At 33.3% G+C, this 18,372-nt stretch overlaps 1 protein-coding gene across 2 annotated transcripts; it reads left to right on the forward strand.

The window, feature by feature from the left end:
* Positions 1-1,123: 1,123 nt before the first annotated feature.
* LOC108662397 (uncharacterized) lies at positions 1,124-5,866 on the forward strand. 2 transcript variants are annotated; one of them, XM_018122730.2, is made up of 6 exons: positions 1,124-2,206; positions 2,346-2,414; positions 3,233-4,291; positions 5,028-5,162; positions 5,286-5,407; positions 5,497-5,866. In XM_018122730.2, the coding sequence occupies exons 1-6, from the start codon at positions 1,151-1,153 to the stop codon at positions 5,864-5,866; spliced, it is 2,811 nt and encodes a 936-aa protein (XP_017978219.1). In that variant the 5' UTR covers positions 1,124-1,150. The 2 variants fall into 2 exon arrangements, with proteins under 2 accessions (XP_017978219.1, XP_088663339.1); XM_088807213.1 differs by lacking the exon at positions 5,028-5,162 and having other exon boundaries at positions 5,339-5,407; positions 5,497-5,633.
* The last annotated feature ends 12,506 nt before the right edge of the window (positions 5,867-18,372 follow it).

The raw sequence follows: 18,372 nt of genomic DNA on the forward strand, positions 1-18,372 counted from the left end.
ATTTTATTTGTACAGTTCGATTGTTGTGCTGCTGGGGTACAGTGATAGAGGGGTCAATTTGATGTAAGTTAATCAACTTGGATTTACAGCATAAAACTCAACCAAATTCCGACAAAGATTTGTTCCCAATCCATACACATATGACGAAATTGAAGCAATTTTATCTAAAGGAGATGAGCTTAATTTCATTCCAATAAGTTACTTGAGTGATTTACTTTGAAGAAGTAAATTTGCATGTCAATAGTGAAAATATTGATCAATATAATTACTTTTGGCTGAAAAAAAAAGAAAATATAGAATTACCACTAGGGCTTACTAAATTTGATAAATAAATCATCTTAATAAGCAATAAATATGTATGCGAGGGCTAATTATCTGAGTTAACATTCCGTGAAATATACATCAAAATTGATGTTAATATTCTAGGTTGTGATTAAGTCAAATATTCAAGTTTTTAACATTTGAATAGATTAGGAGTATTTCATAAACGAGGGGGTTTAGTTTGAGGTAATAGCTTCAAGTATGGAAGAAGAAAAACAAGATTATGCTGCTTATATTTTTCGTTATTTTAATATTTTCTTGTCTCAAGTTGATTTTATGTCAACACTTATCAATTCATCAAGGTTAGTCATCAATAGCTTCAATAATTATGATTCCCAACAAAAAGTTTAAAAGGGAAAATAAGGATTCGAAACTTAAAACCTTTATCCTCTTAAAACCAATAAATAGAGTGATTTGATAATGTGATTTGATTCGGAAATGCATAAGGAGATTAATGCTTTTCTTATTTTTTTTTCATATTTACTGTTTTAAATACAAAATTGTGGTAGTAGTCTTGATATCCACATTTAGAATATCAAAGTAGCAATTAAAAGAAGCATTTTATCTTTAATGATGAGTAAGCTTTCTTCGATCCTTTTCTCTTTTTTGAAAGACAAAGCGAATAATATTCTTTCCTTGCTTAAATAGAGGCAAAAAAAAAAAAAAACAATGTTGACAGAGCATGAAGCATATGCCATATTCTTCTATTTGGTTCAAAGGCTTGAGGGAATCTTTGTTTAGCTTTTATATTTAAACACTCTTTCACATAAAGAGCCTATTGGTCATCTCTCTTTCTCGTCATCTACCAAAATTTCTTTCTTTGTTTAAGATGGATATCAAACCCGTCCTTCTTCATGAACATCACTTGCTCTTTGATGAATACAATGAATCAAAGGCACTTTGTGAACTATGCAATAAGAAAATTTCTGATTTATCCTATTCTTGTGAAAGATGTAACTTTTCGTTACATAATTCCTGCGTTCAACGACAACTACCTCCTCAGATAAGTGCACATCCTTTCCATTCCCAACACAATCTTACTCTCTCATGCTCAAAACACATAGATTACATATGTGCTAAATGTTTCAATCTTTCTCGAGGCCATAGATACTATTGCAAAGATTGTGATTTTAGCCTTGAGTATTCATGTGCTTTTCCAATCAATGATGAGAAAAATAGACTCAATGATGAGACATCCAAAAAAATTGGTCTTCTCAGCAATTCGTTGACCTTATTTAACTATAGGAGAGTGAAAAAGTACGAGTATATATGTAGTTGGTGTGAGATGCATCTGTCTGGAATGTCTTATGGTTGTCTTGAAAATGGTGTTTATATCTGGTTCCACGAGTCTTGCCTAATCAACATCCCTAGCATAAACCCATTTCATCCATCACACCCTCTTTCATTACTCAACATTCGCTTTGATAATGGGCTTTGCAATGCTTGCAACCTACCAATATGGGAGTTCGGAAAAGCCTATTGTTGTAGAAAATGCGAATTCCACCTTCATGTTCACTGTGCTAAACTACAACCCAGTCTCAAGGTTGAGTTACATGAGCATGATCTTACTTTTTTTCGAATAAAAGCTACGGCTACCCACCTGTGCAAGATATGTGGTTTTAATTTTGATTCTATAGGGAAGGAAAGTCCTTTTTATCGTTGTGTTCAGTGTAATTTCAATTACCATTTCTATTGTCTTAAAATACCGTATTCTACTTCACATAAGTATCATAGGCATGATCTCAAGCTTATGGATTCATTTGTAGAAGATGATTTTAAGGAATATTATTGTGATATATGTGAAGAAGAAAGAAAACCAAAGCATTGTGGTTACTGTTGCAGGAAATGCAAATTTGTTGCTCATATTGAATGTGCACTCAATAAGGTAAGGAGACATTTACTCTCTTTGTAAAGAAATTTATTAAATGTTTTTTTCATTTGATAAACTATTAATTATTTGATCATAGGTGACATATAATATGCCCCTTAGAAAAATTTTGATGCTAATATTTTCACTTCCCCAGGTTGTAGATATGAAACTTGACCAAAGTTCGACCTCTAATTTGTTGGATAGCGAAGCTTCAACATCAAAGGTGATGGAATTGGGTCTTCTATATAAATATTATTGTGATATTTTCATTGTTAATAATTTTTTTTTGAGGTTTACATCCCTTTTAGGTCTTCTATAATTCCTTGGATATATATATATATATATATATATATATATATATATATATTATAAAGATTTTTTTATTAATAAACACCATTTATGTTTTGAATAAAATTCAATAAAAAAATAAAATCTGTAAATAATATACGTAAGAAACCTTTACTTATATAGTAGTATTAATTCAAAATTAATTTGGAGGCAGCTTTAGTAAAAATATTGAATGTTGAGTAAAATAAAACCACATACGTGCATCATGTTCATTTATAAACATATATATTTGATTACATTTAATTATTGTTTCCATATTTTAGTTTTATCTTAAATTTTCATTTTTTTTACTTGTTAAACAAAAATAAAGAGTAAATTTTACTATTAATCTTGACTTATTTTGTAACGTTTCGTTTTCATTCACCCATATTGAATTTGTTCCAAATCCATATGTCTATTAACATGCCAATAAAATATAGATGGAATTTGTCATGTACGTGTCACATATAAGTCCAATTATGTGAATGTAGTCATATGAACATACTTAGATGGCAAATCTCTTCCATATTTTAATAATGTATTAATAGATAGATGAATTTAAAATAAATTTAAAAAGGCGAAAATGAAAAAAATCAAGTTTGTTTAGTAACAAATGAAAATAAAATATTATGACAATGTTACAAACTAAGGATGCACTTTACATAAAAAATAGAGAAAGATTAATAACTTTCTTCACTTGCTCTGGTTGTGCAGGTGCAAATTGGACGTTTTGATCACCCACATGCCCTGAGCTATAATAACGCTATTGAACAGAATGAAAATCTTCTTTGCAATGCTTGTCGTCAGGGAATTTTTTATCAACACTATGCTTGCAAAGATTGTAAATACTACTTACATGACATGTGCACTACATTGTCATATGAGGTGTCACACCCTCTTCATCGCCAGCATCCTCTCAAACTCTTCACGGATATAGTTGAATTTACATGTCATGGATGTAGGGACCATTCTGGTGGGTTTGCTTACATGTGCCTTCCATGTGATTTCCAACTTGACGTGAAATGTGCTACCACTCCAATTGCACCTAAAAATGAGGGCCAAAGGCTGAAAGAGATGGAGAAAGTTTCTCAGTTGTGCCCTTTCAATCAAAATCATAAGCTAGACTTCTTCAACCATAAACCCAATCTCAAAGATTTGGCTTTGGAATGCAATGCTTGCAAGCTACCAATCTTGGGTCTAGGTTATGCATGTCGTTATTGTTTCAATATCAAAATTCATGAATCTTGTCTTGCATTTATGCGGGAGATGGAACACGCCTTTCATCCATTACACCTGCTTCATCCACAAATCGGGGATTGGGAAAATTGTTCTGCCTGTAGATTTAAAATCATTGAAAGTATCGGTTATAGTTGTCGGCAGTGTGATTTCCACCTTCATTTTCATTGTGCTAATTCCCTGAAGCTAGCCTTAAAAATTAAGTCTCACATGCATAATCTTTATTATTTTGGACCAGATTATGTGAAATCCTACCAATTATGTAACAAATGCAAAAATTGCATTGGTGAGGAACCTTTTTATTACTGCGTGGAGTGCAATATGAATTTGCACTTAATATGTGTTCCCATACCATGTTCAATTAAATCCAAATGTCACATGCATCATTTGACTCTTAAAAATCATTTCGTGGAAGATGATTCTGGAGGATACTATTGCGACATTTGTGAAGAACAAAGGAACGCAAAATATCATTGTTATTGTTGTGAAGAGTGTGCTGGACAATTTGTTGCTCACATCGAGTGCGTGCTTCTTACAGTAAGTTTATCACTATCATTTTCTTTGTAGAATTTTTCTATACCACATTATTGAATTTTTTGAAGGAAACTAAGAATCTAAATTACATATACACATCACATGATTACATCCACCACCACTTTGATTGATTGGACTTTATTAATGGTCAAAGTACCTCATAGGTCCCTATATTATAGATTTTTTGTTAATTTAGCCCCTTTACCCAAAACTGGTTAATTTATTATCTATACTCTGAGATTTTATGCAATTGCGTCCTTTTGCTTAACTCCATCCAAATTAACCATTAGTGGTGCAGACGTGGCATTGACTTGTCAAATAAAAGAAAAGAAATTGGCCACATGGCAATTTTTTTCTTTTTCTTTTTCTTTTCTCTCATTTGTTCAAAATTATATTATTTTAACCTACTATTTAAAGCACATGTAGTTTTTATTTTCATTTTCCTTCTGTCCTTCTTTCTTGCTTTTTTCTCTTTCTACCTTGCTCTACTCTCCCAAAATTCTATCCCCCAAATCCAAATTCTGGGTGCTGGTTACTAGTAGTAGGAAAATCTAATAAAAAATATCAAAAGATTCATTTTTTTGCCCTCTTTCCCTTAATTGAGATAGTTTTTTCAAAGTCTATCTCGATTTTTCTAAATTTAAAATGATAAACTTGTAAAAAAGAAGCTTGTTTCTTTCTACCGCTATGTCCTCGACTTGATGCTAATGATCAAGTGGCTGTGTTTTTCATGTTGTAGGATTTTGAATTTGCAGATGAAAATTTCCATGAATTTTCCAATTTGAAAAATGCTAACTCATTTGTTGAGAGGTTCTCTATGGATAAGTTGCTTTCCTATTCCCATGCCGAAGTTTACTTGAACCAAAATAGAAAGGTAGTTAAGTCCTATATAAGTTCATTTTAAAGATCTCATCTTTTATGTGAAAATGAATATTATTTTATGAATAGTTGAGTGGAGAAAAGTTTCACGATTTTGTGGGTGCAATTGTTGTTGCAGAAGTACTGGGTGGATAAAAAGTTAAACAAATACTGTTTCATGTTGTTTGCAAGAGATTTCTCTATCCTTTGGGCAGAAGACCACCGTTACTGGCGCTGGTTATACCAAAGAGAAACAAACAGGTTAGCGTAGATTTATTATCCATTCAAGATCCTTACTTCATAGTTCTAGCTCGAGAGCTTTCCTAATCCATAAACGTTTGATTTTGCAGTGATGTGTTGATTGATGTTGCCGAACTTTTAGATGTGTGTTGGCTAGAAATGCATGTGATGTTCAATGTAAAAAAGCTCTCACCGAAAACATTGTATGGACTTGTGTTCGTGCTTATGTTGACAAAAGAAGCACGTGGATGGGAACATCCAATGAACTTCGGATTCATTCTTCCAAATGGGTACAAGGTTGAACGCAAGGAACCTTTGAAGTCCAAGCCAAGAGGAGTATGGATAGAAATCCCTATTGGAGAATTTACAACTTCATCCGCAATTGTTGGAGAAGTAGATATTTATTGTCATCAATATTATACAAGTAATTGGAAGAGAGGACTTATTGTTAAAGGAGTTACTATTCTGCCAAAGAATTAAGTAATGAATTAGTATTTTCTCACAATAAATCTTAAAGAACCATAGTTTTTTATTTGTTCATAATCCTACAAATTCCAAAATGACATGAACCTGAAAGGAACCAACTCACCCAATTATCACTTCTATGCTCAAACCAGTTTTTTGCTCTTTAGTATACTATATAAGTTCCATGCTAAATGCAACAAACAAGCCCATTGATATTTTTGGTATGTTTTATAAGATTTTTTGACCACCAGTGACTAGTGGCTGGCTATCAAAATCTGGGTTTGGGGATCAGAATCTAGGATAGAAGGATTGGATTGAGAGCGAGAGAGAGAAGAGAGCTAAAGAGAGAAGGCAAAAAGGAAAAATGAAACATGAAAAAAAGAAAACTAAATGTCCTTTAAATAGTAGGCTTAAAATGACTAGTTTTGGACAAAAGAGAGAAAAAAGAAAAAGAAAAGCCATGTGACCTATTTCTTTTTTTAGTCTAACATGTCAATGTTAGCATTTTCTGACATGTCAGTGCGACGTAAGTACCACTGATGGTTAATTTGGATGGAGTTAGATAGAAAGACTCAATGGTACAAAATTTGGGTGTACAAGGACTAAATTAACTAGTTTTGAATAGATGAATTAAATTGACCGAAAAATCTTTAATATAGAGACCTATGAGGTACTTTGACCATTAATAAATTCCAATCAAGCAAAGAGGTGATAGATATGATCATGCGATATGTATGTGTAATTTAGATTTTTATTTTCTTTCAAAAAAATTCAATAATATGGTATAAAAGAATTCTACAACGAGAGAAAATAATTGTTGACGCCTTAGCATTTTTTGAAACCTTTTTAGCACATTGAAGCTTTGTCCTATAGACACTCACTTAATAAATAAAATAAATTGAACCAAAAAAAAAAAACAAACAAAAAACAAGAAGGAAGTCTGGATACCCACATGGCCTCCATTGTCAAAAAAATACGGAGCATTAAATGCTTCTATGGTGGCTGGGATTTGAAGATCATTTTTGGCGGATTTATTTTTGACTTGAAAGCCACCTATTCAAAATTCATGCTGAATAAAGCATGATTGCCCTCTCTGATTGTCCAAAAATTTAGATAACTGGGTTCTATAAGAACCCTAAAAACTCTGAAGCTGAGGAGGAGATTTTTGGGGAGAAGCCAAGAAACAACTCAGAAAACCTAATCTTTCAAAAGAAACCAGATAAAAAAAACAACCAAAAAAATCCCATCTCTAAACCAACAAAACCACAAAATCAGATTCAAAGATCCTAAATTCTACCGGCAAACTACCCTAGCCACAATAAAAAAATAAATCAAAATCAATTAAAAAATTAAAAAGCACAAAAAAAAAAGAAAATCAGTGTTTTAAAAGGGGGTTCGGGTAGTGTGAAAAAAAAAGAGTTGATTTGTGTGGGTGTGGTAGGCCAGCGGTGAGAGGAAAGAGAGCATTTGAGCTAGAAGGAAGACAAAGAGAGAAAAAAAAGAGAAAAGAAAGATAGAGAGGGGGAAGAAAGGCGCCGACCAAAGGGAAAGAAAGAAAGAATGAAAGAAAGAAAGGAAAAAGAATAAGAAAGAGAGAGAGAAAGCCAGAGAAAGAGAGAAAAAAAAGCAGGAGGGAAGAAACCGGCCAAAGGGAAAGGAAGAGAAAGAAAAGGAAGGAAAAAAGAGAGAGTAAAGGAAAGAGAAATATCAACGGGCCAAGAAGGAAAGAAAGAAAAAAGAAGAAGAAAAGAAGTTAGGGAGAGGATAAAAAGAGTGGCGGCTAGAGAGAGAAAAAGAAAGAGGAAGAAGAAAAGAAAAAATAAAAATAAGCTTGTATAGTTAGAGGGAGGTTTTTCAAACGGCGTCACATTGGCTTTTCCTTTTCTCCCAAGTGGTGCAACAAAAGCAAACATGTCTTCATTGCACCATACGGTGCGTTGCACGAGGCTGGGGCACCTGGAAGTGGAGCAGACCGGTGTTGCCCCTTGGAGCTAGAGTGAGCTTGTAATTCACTTGGAAAAATCAGTTTTTGGACATTTGGTTGGAAGCCCATTAAACCAAAGGTCTTTGGGCTTGTTTTGGCCTGTTAGGTAATGGACCTTTCCTTAGATGTTGATTTGACTTATTCTTGGGCTTGGCATTTTCTGGTTTGCATGTTTATGATTTTTTCTTTTGTTTTAGAATTTATGCAATAGTTTCCATTTTCTTAATATATTTACACATACGTGTTATAAGCACAAGATAGAACTTTGAAATATCATGAGTCATAAAAAATAGACCAAGTAAGATAATAATAATAATAAAATATATAACCACATAGAAAGGAATTAAATAAATAGAAGAGAAAATATATCTAATAAAAATAAATTAAGTATATAATAGCAAAAATACAAACTTATCTATATAAAAAAAATAATAAATAACATGACTTAGTATAAAACCATAAATATAAAAATATAATGATTATCTTAGGATCAATACCGTTGATAGAATTTCACCTAAAAAGGGCAAAGAGTTACCTTTTTCTGGTGTATTTCTTAAGTGCGGAGTTCGAGATGAATTTTCACCAAAGCATTGGGATAAATCTGAAGTCTAAACTCTAATACCCATTAACTCAAATAATCGTTAGTAAAAAATAATAATAAATATATGAATAAGATAATAAATCATCTTAAATTATTAAACATATTATTTTGCGAATAATGAACCAACTAAATTAATAAACGCGTTCATATAGATATCATTCTTTTATCCTGTCATAGCATGCCACATTTATTTTGTTGTTGGGGTGAGAATTTCGATGATGGGCTTTCCTTGAAGAACTCATAGAGACGAGTTTTTTCGGGGATATCCCTAGGTGAGGAAAACTTCGAGACTTCACCAAAGTATTGGGATGGTGTACAAATGATTTTTCAATAAAAGATTGTCGACCTCACCATTTAAAATTGAATAAATTACAACATCATTTTACGATTGCATCATGTACATCCGTGAAACCGAATAAGAGATTCAATCAGATAACAAAATAAAGAATTAATTAATAAGCAAGGATTAAGGAAACGTAGGAATAAAATCAAGGTAAGCTATGATAGGATAACTTAAGATTAAATGGTACCGTTCGTGGAACTGGCATCACGGAGGTGTTAATTCTTTTTCGTGCGTAACCGTACTCCTGAACCCATCTTAAAAAACATAGACCAGACCTCATTCTTTCGACGGACCTAAAATTAATTTAAGACTTCGTCGATTAGAATTGGGTTAATGGGTGGCCAATCACACCTAAATAAAAAAGATTGGTGACGACTCCTAGTTATTTTATTTTTATGAATGTCTGGCGATCGAGTTCCCAAACCCGCACGTTACGACATGTCCATTAGTTAATGAGCTTGTTTCAGGCATGTTTTTATAGTAATACATGTCTTTACGCTGTATAGAACCTTTTGTTTCTTTTTGACCTCATGCAATCTTGAGCATGGCTGGTTGTGTATATAGTGGAGCATAGTTATGTATATAGGGAGATGTATGCCTAAGCTGCAGGGATGGTTTTTGTTCATCTGCTTTTGTGTAAATTGATTTTGCTTAAGGTATAAAGGTATAGCATTTCAATAAAAAGAAAAAAAAACAAACAAAATTGTGGTATTAGCATCTTGATAGCCACATTTGGAATAAAAAGTAGCATTTAAAAGAAGCATTTTATCTTTAATGATGAGTAAATTTCTTTGGCCTTTTTCTTTTCATATTCTGCCAATAATTTCTTTCTTTAAATAGAGAAAAAAATAATGTTGACAGGACATGAAGCCCATGCCATTTTCTTGTTTTTGGTACAAAGGCTTGGAGGAATCTTTGTTTAGGTTTTATATTTAAACGCCCTCTCTCATCAAGGGCTAGTAGTTAATCATTTCTCTCTCTCTCTCTTCATCTACCTAAATTTATTTCTTTTTTTGTTTGAGAAAACAAGGTAGAGACTGTTCTGCTATGGGGATATAATATGCTTGTTTTTAACAGAAGTTCAAAACCTTCTCAAGTCCTCAACTGTCTTGCTATTGCAAAGAGGGGGTTGTAGCTAGAAATTATCAACATAAAAATGCTAGCAAGACTACTGATGTGGATGATTTAGCTTGGTTTGGGTTATACAAGGCACAACAATTCTTTAAATGTCAAATACACTTTCCTATATTTAAGCTATTCTTCATAATGTGTAGGATTGCAGGGCATTTTATTCAACTTTATTTTGGTTAGATTGTAGGGAAAAGAAAGCTAAATAATTTTTTCATGACAATGGCAAAGAGATAAAGGAGAAAAACATTTTTAGACTGATTCAAAATTTAATTTCATTAATAAGTTAAAAAGTTACAGCAAACTGTCAATGTACAAAAAAGAAATTTTTTCTGCTCCTTTTATTCTCTCTTGGCCAATACGTTCTCAAACTAGTGAATTAGCAAATAAGTGGCTACTTTTCTTGTATGCCTTTGAGTTGAATGACCATGTACTTGTTCACTCTGTATATTTCAGTAAATTTATGTAAATATTCAAGTTTTTAATATTTAAATTCTATACACTATCAATGCATCAAATATAAATCCTATTTAAATAGATTAGGAGTACTTAAGAAATGCAAGGGTTTAATTTGAGATATATAATAGCTTTCTGTATGAAAGAAGAAAAAGAAAATTTTGCTGCTTTTTTTTAATTTTTTTTGGTTTTATTGTCTCAACTTGATTTTATGTCAATAGCCTTGAGAATTCGTCATGGTTAGTCTTCAATAATGATGCCTCCCAACAAACAGTTTGAAAGGGAAAATAGGGGATTCCAAACTTAAAACCTTGATTTCTTGTTTCTCAGTCCTTTTCTATTTATTGTTTTAGTTACAAAATTGTGGAAGTAGCATCTTGATAGCCATATTTTTCAACAAAAATGTACCAATTTAAAGAAGCATTTTATCTTTAATGATAAGTAAGTTTTCTTTGGCCCTTTTCTTTTTCTTAAAAGACAAAAGAGAATAGTATTCTATAAAAGAGGTTACGTCTTAATTAAATTTTTTGAAGACAAGAAATTAAGATTAGCATCAGTATTCATTCCCAAATTCTCACAATTATTTTTTTTTAAATAAAAAAAATATTGTTGTTTTTGTCACTCACGCGATCAATTAATATGAAATTGTCATTGTATTAGCAAAACAGATTGAAATCTTAATATACTTGTGACATGTTTTCATCGTGCAAGTAATTGTTGTATAACGAAAGCACAAGGAAAGTAATTGCTATATAACATTATTTAACTTAAAGGGTAATATTTAATTAAAGAAAAAAAAGTAATTCCAAACTTAAAACCTTTATCCTTTTAAGAACTGATAAATAGAATTCTCAGAATTTGAATTTACTAACAGTCAAGATGTCCATACGGCAAGGCGATTGAAGAAGGCAAGATGCTCAGCACACAAATTATCCCGACAATTGGAAATCTAGGCTTTTTTCCTTTCGTGTCGGCAATTTGAACCCCGATTGTGACATGGAGGCAGTTGAATGAGATCCTTCAAGCTTTTTAAGGTGGTTGTTGACATTTCATCTGAAAATCCAAGCTTCTTGAATGGAAGAATAGGGCCATTTTTTCCTTCATTTGACAGAAGTATGTTCATGAAATGCACACAACTATTGAACAGGGTAATGGTACGTATCTAGAGGGTAGAAGGATGATTATTAATAGAGCGCTTTCTACAAAGTCACGTGAACACTAAAGCTCTACTCGTTCAGTCACTTAGGTGAACAATAAGCGATCTTACAAAGATGCCCTTCTTCTGATGGTTAACTGAAAAGCAAATAGATCAACTGAGTAAGTTAGTTGTGAGGCCCCATCCAACCGTATAAAATGATTGATAGGTAGAAGAAAGATTTGATTCATATTGAGGTGGATATCCCAAATCGAGAGATTGAATGGGTGAATAGAAATGCAGTGGCTCTCATGCATGAAAACTTTTATCCTAAAGTGGTCCAATCTAGATTGATGTAAGAAGGCGTCCCGATGGTGGTTCAAAGTCTAAGTGATTTCAAAGTGCTGGTGTCAAAAAGGACAGATATGGTGAATGAAGGAAAACGATGCTAGCATAGAGATAATTTCACTGGACATTCTCATTGATTTTCTAACTCTAGGTTAGAGTATTACAAGGCTATATATATGTATAGCATTGAATTAATTTAAGAAAAAAATAAGTTTGTTTCTAACTAACTAATAATTACAAGCTAACTAACTTTTAAAAGAGACTTAAATGAAGTGCTGGGTTTTGAGCTTCCTTGGTCTTTTATTGAAGCGGTGAGTTTTTGGTCCTCTGTTTTGATCTTCTTTCCCAGTAGAGGACTTCTTCTTCATTCCTTGTCTATGTTTATGCTTATTGGGAAAGCTTATGTTCACTGCTGATCCAGTCAATGTTTAATACTCCCCCTCAAGATGAACTGTGAATATCATGAACATTCGTCTTGCTCATCAAGAAGTGGAATTGCCTTGGTTGGTGTGCCTTGGTGAAGATGTTAGATAGTTGTGACTATGTTGAGATGTACAAGGGGTTAATTAATCATGCCATTACCTTTTCCCTGATGTAATGACAGTCCATCTCTATATGTTTTGTTCTTTCATGAAGTACTGGGTTTTTGCTGATGTATATTGCTGATTGGCTGTCCGTGTACAGATTCACTACTTCAGGATGATTTATGTGAAAGTCTACCATCAAGGATTTTAACCACATGATTTCACAACAGGCTGTTGCCATAAATTGATACTCGGCCTCAGCTGAACTTCTGGCCACAACAGATTGCTTATTCGATTTCCAACTTACTAGTGAATCACCAACAAAGATGCAATACCCTGTGACTGACCTTCTGGTATATGGACAACCTGCCCAATCACTAATTAAGTATCTAGATATCTTTAAATTATTCTTTGACTTCATTAGAATTCCCTGACCTGGTGCCTTTTTTATGTACTTTAGGACTCTATGAGCTGCTGCAAGGTGTTTGAGTCCTGGTTTGTCCATAAATTGTGAAAGCACCTGTACAGCATAAGTAATATCAAGTCTGCCAAATGTCAGGTATAACAACTTTCCAATTAACTGTCTGTAGCTAGTAGCATATGTAAGCTTATCTTCACCATTGCTCTTGACTAATTTGTGGTTGTAGTCAATTGGTGTACTTGCAGGCTTTGTTCCAAGTAACCCGTGTTCTTCCAAGAGATCTAGAGCATACTTCCTTTGGCATATTGATATGCCTCGATGATCTGGCTATCTCAGTCCTAAGAAGTATTTGACTTTCCCAAGGTCTTTAAGCTTGAACTCTGAACTCAAGTAACCTTTGACATCATTTTCTGCTTGAATGGAAGAACTGGCAATTAATATGTCATCGACATATTGTAAAGCCTGACTTTATAAATACTTGTCATGACATACATGTGATGGATAACATGTTTGCATGCTAGAAGAGTCCCGAAAAAATTTACAAAAGTAGGTATAGTTCCTAGAGGTACAACAAAGTTGATTTAAGCCTCGAACTAGATCAAATAGGAATTTTAAGTTGAAATTAAGAGCTTCACAGTCCAAGGATGACTCAAAAAGGTAATTTGGAGTTTGAGGATCAATTTGGAGTCAAACTGAAATTTTCACTATCTAAGGGCAAAATGGTCATTTGCCACCTGGGGACAAAATGAAAATTTTTAGAAAAGATTTTTTGGCCCCATTTGACTTATTGGAGTAGAATTTGAGGTTGAGAAATGAAAAAAATTGTAATCTTGGTATTTTTCAGAACATAGGGGTAAAATGGTAATTTTGTCACCCTAAGGGCAAAACTGTAATTTTTCACCACCAGGACATTTGTCCAGCACATGGTCTTCCCTTATCCTAATTTTGACCTTTGACTAATCATGTGGTAGAGATAAAAGGTTTAAAATTTTAAAAATTTTAAAAATGGACCAATAAGAAAATGACAAGTGTCAAGCTTATAATATTTTATTATTTTCTATAAAAATCAGCCTATAAACCCCTCATTTCTCTCCAAATATTCGGCCACACTAAGAACAAAGGGAAAAAGGAAGAGAACAAACCCTAGGTGGGGAATTTGAAGAGAAAAAGTGTGGAAAATCAAGAAAAATAAGTGAAAAAGGTAAGATTTTTCAATTTAAACTTGAAATCTATTTTCCTCAAGCATTTCTCCTTATTTTTCATGCTTAAATTACATGCTTTCATGATGAATTCATGGCTGGTCAAAATGGATATGGAGAGAGAAAGATGTTGGAATTATTTGATTTTAAGTTATGTTAGTGTTTTTAGTTAGTTTAGCATATTTAGAAGCAAAACAACAAGAAAAGAATCCATTTTTCCTATCAATCTTCATTGGTCGAATCTTCCTTGATATGTTTGGGAGATGGATTATTATTATTTCAAGAGAAATGGCTTAGAAAATGATGAATAATGGTGAGAAAATTAAGTAGGAAAAATCACGATGTTAGTGCATTGTAATGGCAGAATTTTTTCCATGAAGAAATGGGAAGGTTTTGATGCTGAAATTGGTGTTATTTGAATAATGTTTGGTGAATTGAGGTATTAGAAAAGAAATGGAGTAATTTGGGATTAAATTGGACGCGTTAGTAATTTAATCGGGTGATAAGACGAATTAGGCCAATACCGAGTTTAGATAGTTACCAGTGCATTTTTACATTCCATATCATGCATTAGTAGTCTAAATTAGTTTAATTTCAATTTAGTACCAATGTGGTGAATTTCTCGATTTTGTACTATGTCAAGGTGGTGAGTCCTCCAATAAAGGCAAGGGAATTACACCCGAGGACCAGTAGTTTGAGTATTTCGAGAATCTGCACTCTAGACATAATGAGTAAACTTACTGTCTTATTATTATCTAGGGTGGTTTTTAGATGATTTCATGAATTCTATGGAAAAATGGATTTTAAAAGGTAAATTTTCATGTTTTATGAATACATGTGTTTCAATGAAATTAATTTATAAATTGTTTTGAAATTAATTATGATTTTGAAAAATAGAGTACATGGAGACTACTATTTGTTGTAATGTGATTGTTTACATTGATTGGTTTATGATAAATTGAGCATGATTGGCTGGTTGGCAATTGTATTGAAATACGGATTGTTTGGTTGCCTTGAAAGGCTATGAATTACAATAATTGCCATATCATGTTATTGAATTTTATTGATTGGTGGGATAATTATTAACTTACTGCAGTAGGCGGGTTCCGTGGACCAGCCTATGAGAGGGGCACGGTAACCCTGTTTATATGTGCTCACCTCTATTGTAGAGGCGCGTAAGGTAGCTCCTGAGATGATATTTGAGATCACTTCACGTCAAACCACCACGTGATGGTGAACTCAGCCAACGCCAAGGAACGGCTATAATATCCAACGAAAAATGTGTTTTATGTGAAATATGAATTTTTAACAGCCTTGGTGGTCTCTGTAGGATGCCTCGGCCAAGGTGTCCCCGAGGATGGATTTATGGCATAAGCCTAGTTTTTATAAGATTCATAAGCCTCTTTACGTATTTTGAATGAAATGTGTTCTAATGATGTGATCTAGTTTGTGATAATTTACTTTATTGTCTCCATGTACTCAACTTTAGATGTTTATGATGATTTTGTTTACTCACTAGGATTTTATAATCTCACCACCCTCTTTTCCACCCATTTCAGGCTTAGTATAGGCTGTAGATAGCTGATAGCGTTGAAGGCTTCAGTTGACTTGACTACTTCAAAAATCGTAGGTTCATAGCCTTCTTTCAGTTTTCTCATTTGGGGACTCACATGTCACTGTAAATTAAATTTCATACTTTAGTTATCTGTACTACTGTATGTAAGAATTTATTTTGTTTTTACTCTGAAAAAAAAAATTAATTACGCAATGTTCTAAAAATATTATTTTAAGTTGGACATGAGAAGCTGATTTTAAAGCCTTGCGGGGTTCCGATTGACATTTCAAGTAATGAGTGTCAATCGGAACATCGTGGCGGTTGTCACGGGCTCAAAGGGAGTTCCGGGTCGTGACACATATACTAAAACTGTTATGAAATCTCCATTATGTGTCTTCATGGTGAAAAGTGAATAGTCTGAATTCGACTGTTTAAAACCATACTTCAGAATTGATGCAATGAGTTTTGAATTCCAAGCTCTTAAAGCTTGCTTGAGTCCATAAAGTGACATGTGTAGCTTGCAAAGTAACCTTGAACCAGTAAGATACTCCCCCTTGATTGTGTACCCTTGTGGTAATTCCATGTAAACCTCTTCTGTTAATTCACCATTCAAGAATGCATTATTTATGTCCAGTTGTTACAAATGCTAATTCTGTGCTGCTGCTAAGGCAAAAAACATTCTCGTTATTGTTTGTCTGGCTACAAGACTAAATGTTTCCTGGTAGTCAAACCCTTCAATTTGGTTATACCCTTTTGCAACCAATCGTGCCTTATATCTTTCCATTTTGCCATCAGCATTTAGTTTCACCTTGTACACCCATTTGTACCCTACTGCATGACAATTTAAAGACAATGATACAATGCTCCATGTTCCATTATCTTTCAATGCTTTCAATTCAATATCCTTGGCTTCTTTCTAGTGAGAATGAGCTACTGCTTGCTGGTAAGAGTTTGGTTCAAATATAGTTGATAAAAAGATAGTAAATGATCTATGTGCTGGTGACAATTGGTGACAGGAAAGATATTTGGTAATTAGATGTGAAGTGATGGTATTGGTTTTATGTGGTGAGTCAAGTTGATATGCCTCTAGTTACTTAGGAAGGTGTTTTGGCCTAGTGCTCTTTCTAATTGGCATCTGTTGTTCAATGACAAGGTCTGGTTCAGTTTCATCAGTGCTACTAGTTGCAGGATCACTAGCAGTGTCAGAGGTAAGCTAATTCAAATCATTTGTGTTTGATGTTTTAGGTTCATGGCTTGATGGTACATGTTCAGGTGAGCTTATCTCAGCTGATTGTAGGTCTTGGTGATTGAAATTCGTTGGATTTGAGTCAAAATGGTCAAGAAATCTGTCAAGTCCATCAAGTGTTTGATGAAATGTTTGATGTGTTGAATTATGCTGTAAAGTATGAAAAGGAAAAATCTCTTCATGAAAAATCACATTTCTTGAAATGAGGACCTTTTGTGCATTGATATCATAAACTCTATACCCCTTTATGTTGCTTAGATAACCTAGAAATATGCATCTACTAGCTCTCTCATCCAATTTCTTTTTATTTTGAGTTAGGGTAGAGACGTAACACAAGCATCCAAACACTCTAACATGTGTATAGGATGGTGGTTTTTTTATGAAGCAATTCATATGGGGATTTGTTTTTGAGGACTATGGTAGGTATTCTATTTATGACATGCACTGCTGTTAGGACTGCATCCCCCCAGAACTTGATTGGAAGCTTTGAATGGAACATTAAGGCTCTAGCCACCATTAGAATATGCTGATGTTTTCTTTCTGCTGTTCCATTCTGCTAATGATCCTCTACACAAGATAACTGATGTACTATTCTTGTTTTGCAAAAAAATCAAAAAGTTTGAATTCTTGACCTTGGTCAGTTCTTATACACTTAATTGTAAGATCATATTGTCTTAAAACAAAGGCATTGAATGAATGTATGATGCTTGAAACTTCTGTTTTGTTTTTCATAAGGAAAATCCATGTAAAGTGAGAATAACCATCCACTATTGTAAGGAAATATTTCTTATTTTGCAATGTGGGGGCTCATAAAGTCCCCAAATGTCAATACGAATCAGTTCAAAAGCTCTTTTGGTGCTCTGAATATGAATTACAAAAGGTAACTTCCTTTGCTTAGCCAAAGGGCAGATTTCATAAAATAGCTCATTTGAACATTTAACTGTTGGAAAATGTTGATTTATTACATTGATTCTTTCAATTTGAGCATGTCCAAGTCTGAAATGCCATAAATCAAAAGTCCTATGCACTGTATTACAACTTTTATCTGATGAAACAAAGGAAAACTTGAAAACTTGAAAGCATTCTATTATTTCAATCATGCATACAAGCCTAGCCATGCACATGGTCATTTTCAAGACAAGAAACCAAATTAATGTCCCAAGCTTTGAAAGTAGGAATCCACCTGACTTAAAATGTTGAGGTCGTAAAACTTTGATAGAAAGATTTGAATTTTTCATTGTGAAGTTGACATTAGATTTTTTAGATCTAACTTGTTGTGAGATAGGTCGAGCTTAGATTAAGTTTGAGTTTTTAAATCGAACCTGTTGTAGGTTGAGCCTAGATGAAGTCTAGGAATTTTAATTTTTTAATCAAAGCTGTTTTGAGATAGGTCAAGGCTAGATTAAGTCTGAAATTTTCAATTTTTTATATTGAACCTGTTCTAAGATAGGTCGAGCCTAGATCAAGTCTAGGAATTTCAATCTTTTAATCGAACTTGTTTTGAGATAGGTCGAGCCTAGATTAAGTCTAGGAATTGCAATTTTTATATCGAATCTGTTTTAAGATAGGTCGAGCCTAGAT

The sequence above is a fragment of the Theobroma cacao genome, chromosome 6 (genome assembly GCF_053813885.1).
Source record: "Theobroma cacao isolate CCN51 chromosome 6, ASM5381388v1, whole genome shotgun sequence".
NCBI classification, from domain to species: Eukaryota; Viridiplantae; Streptophyta; class Magnoliopsida; order Malvales; family Malvaceae; genus Theobroma; species Theobroma cacao.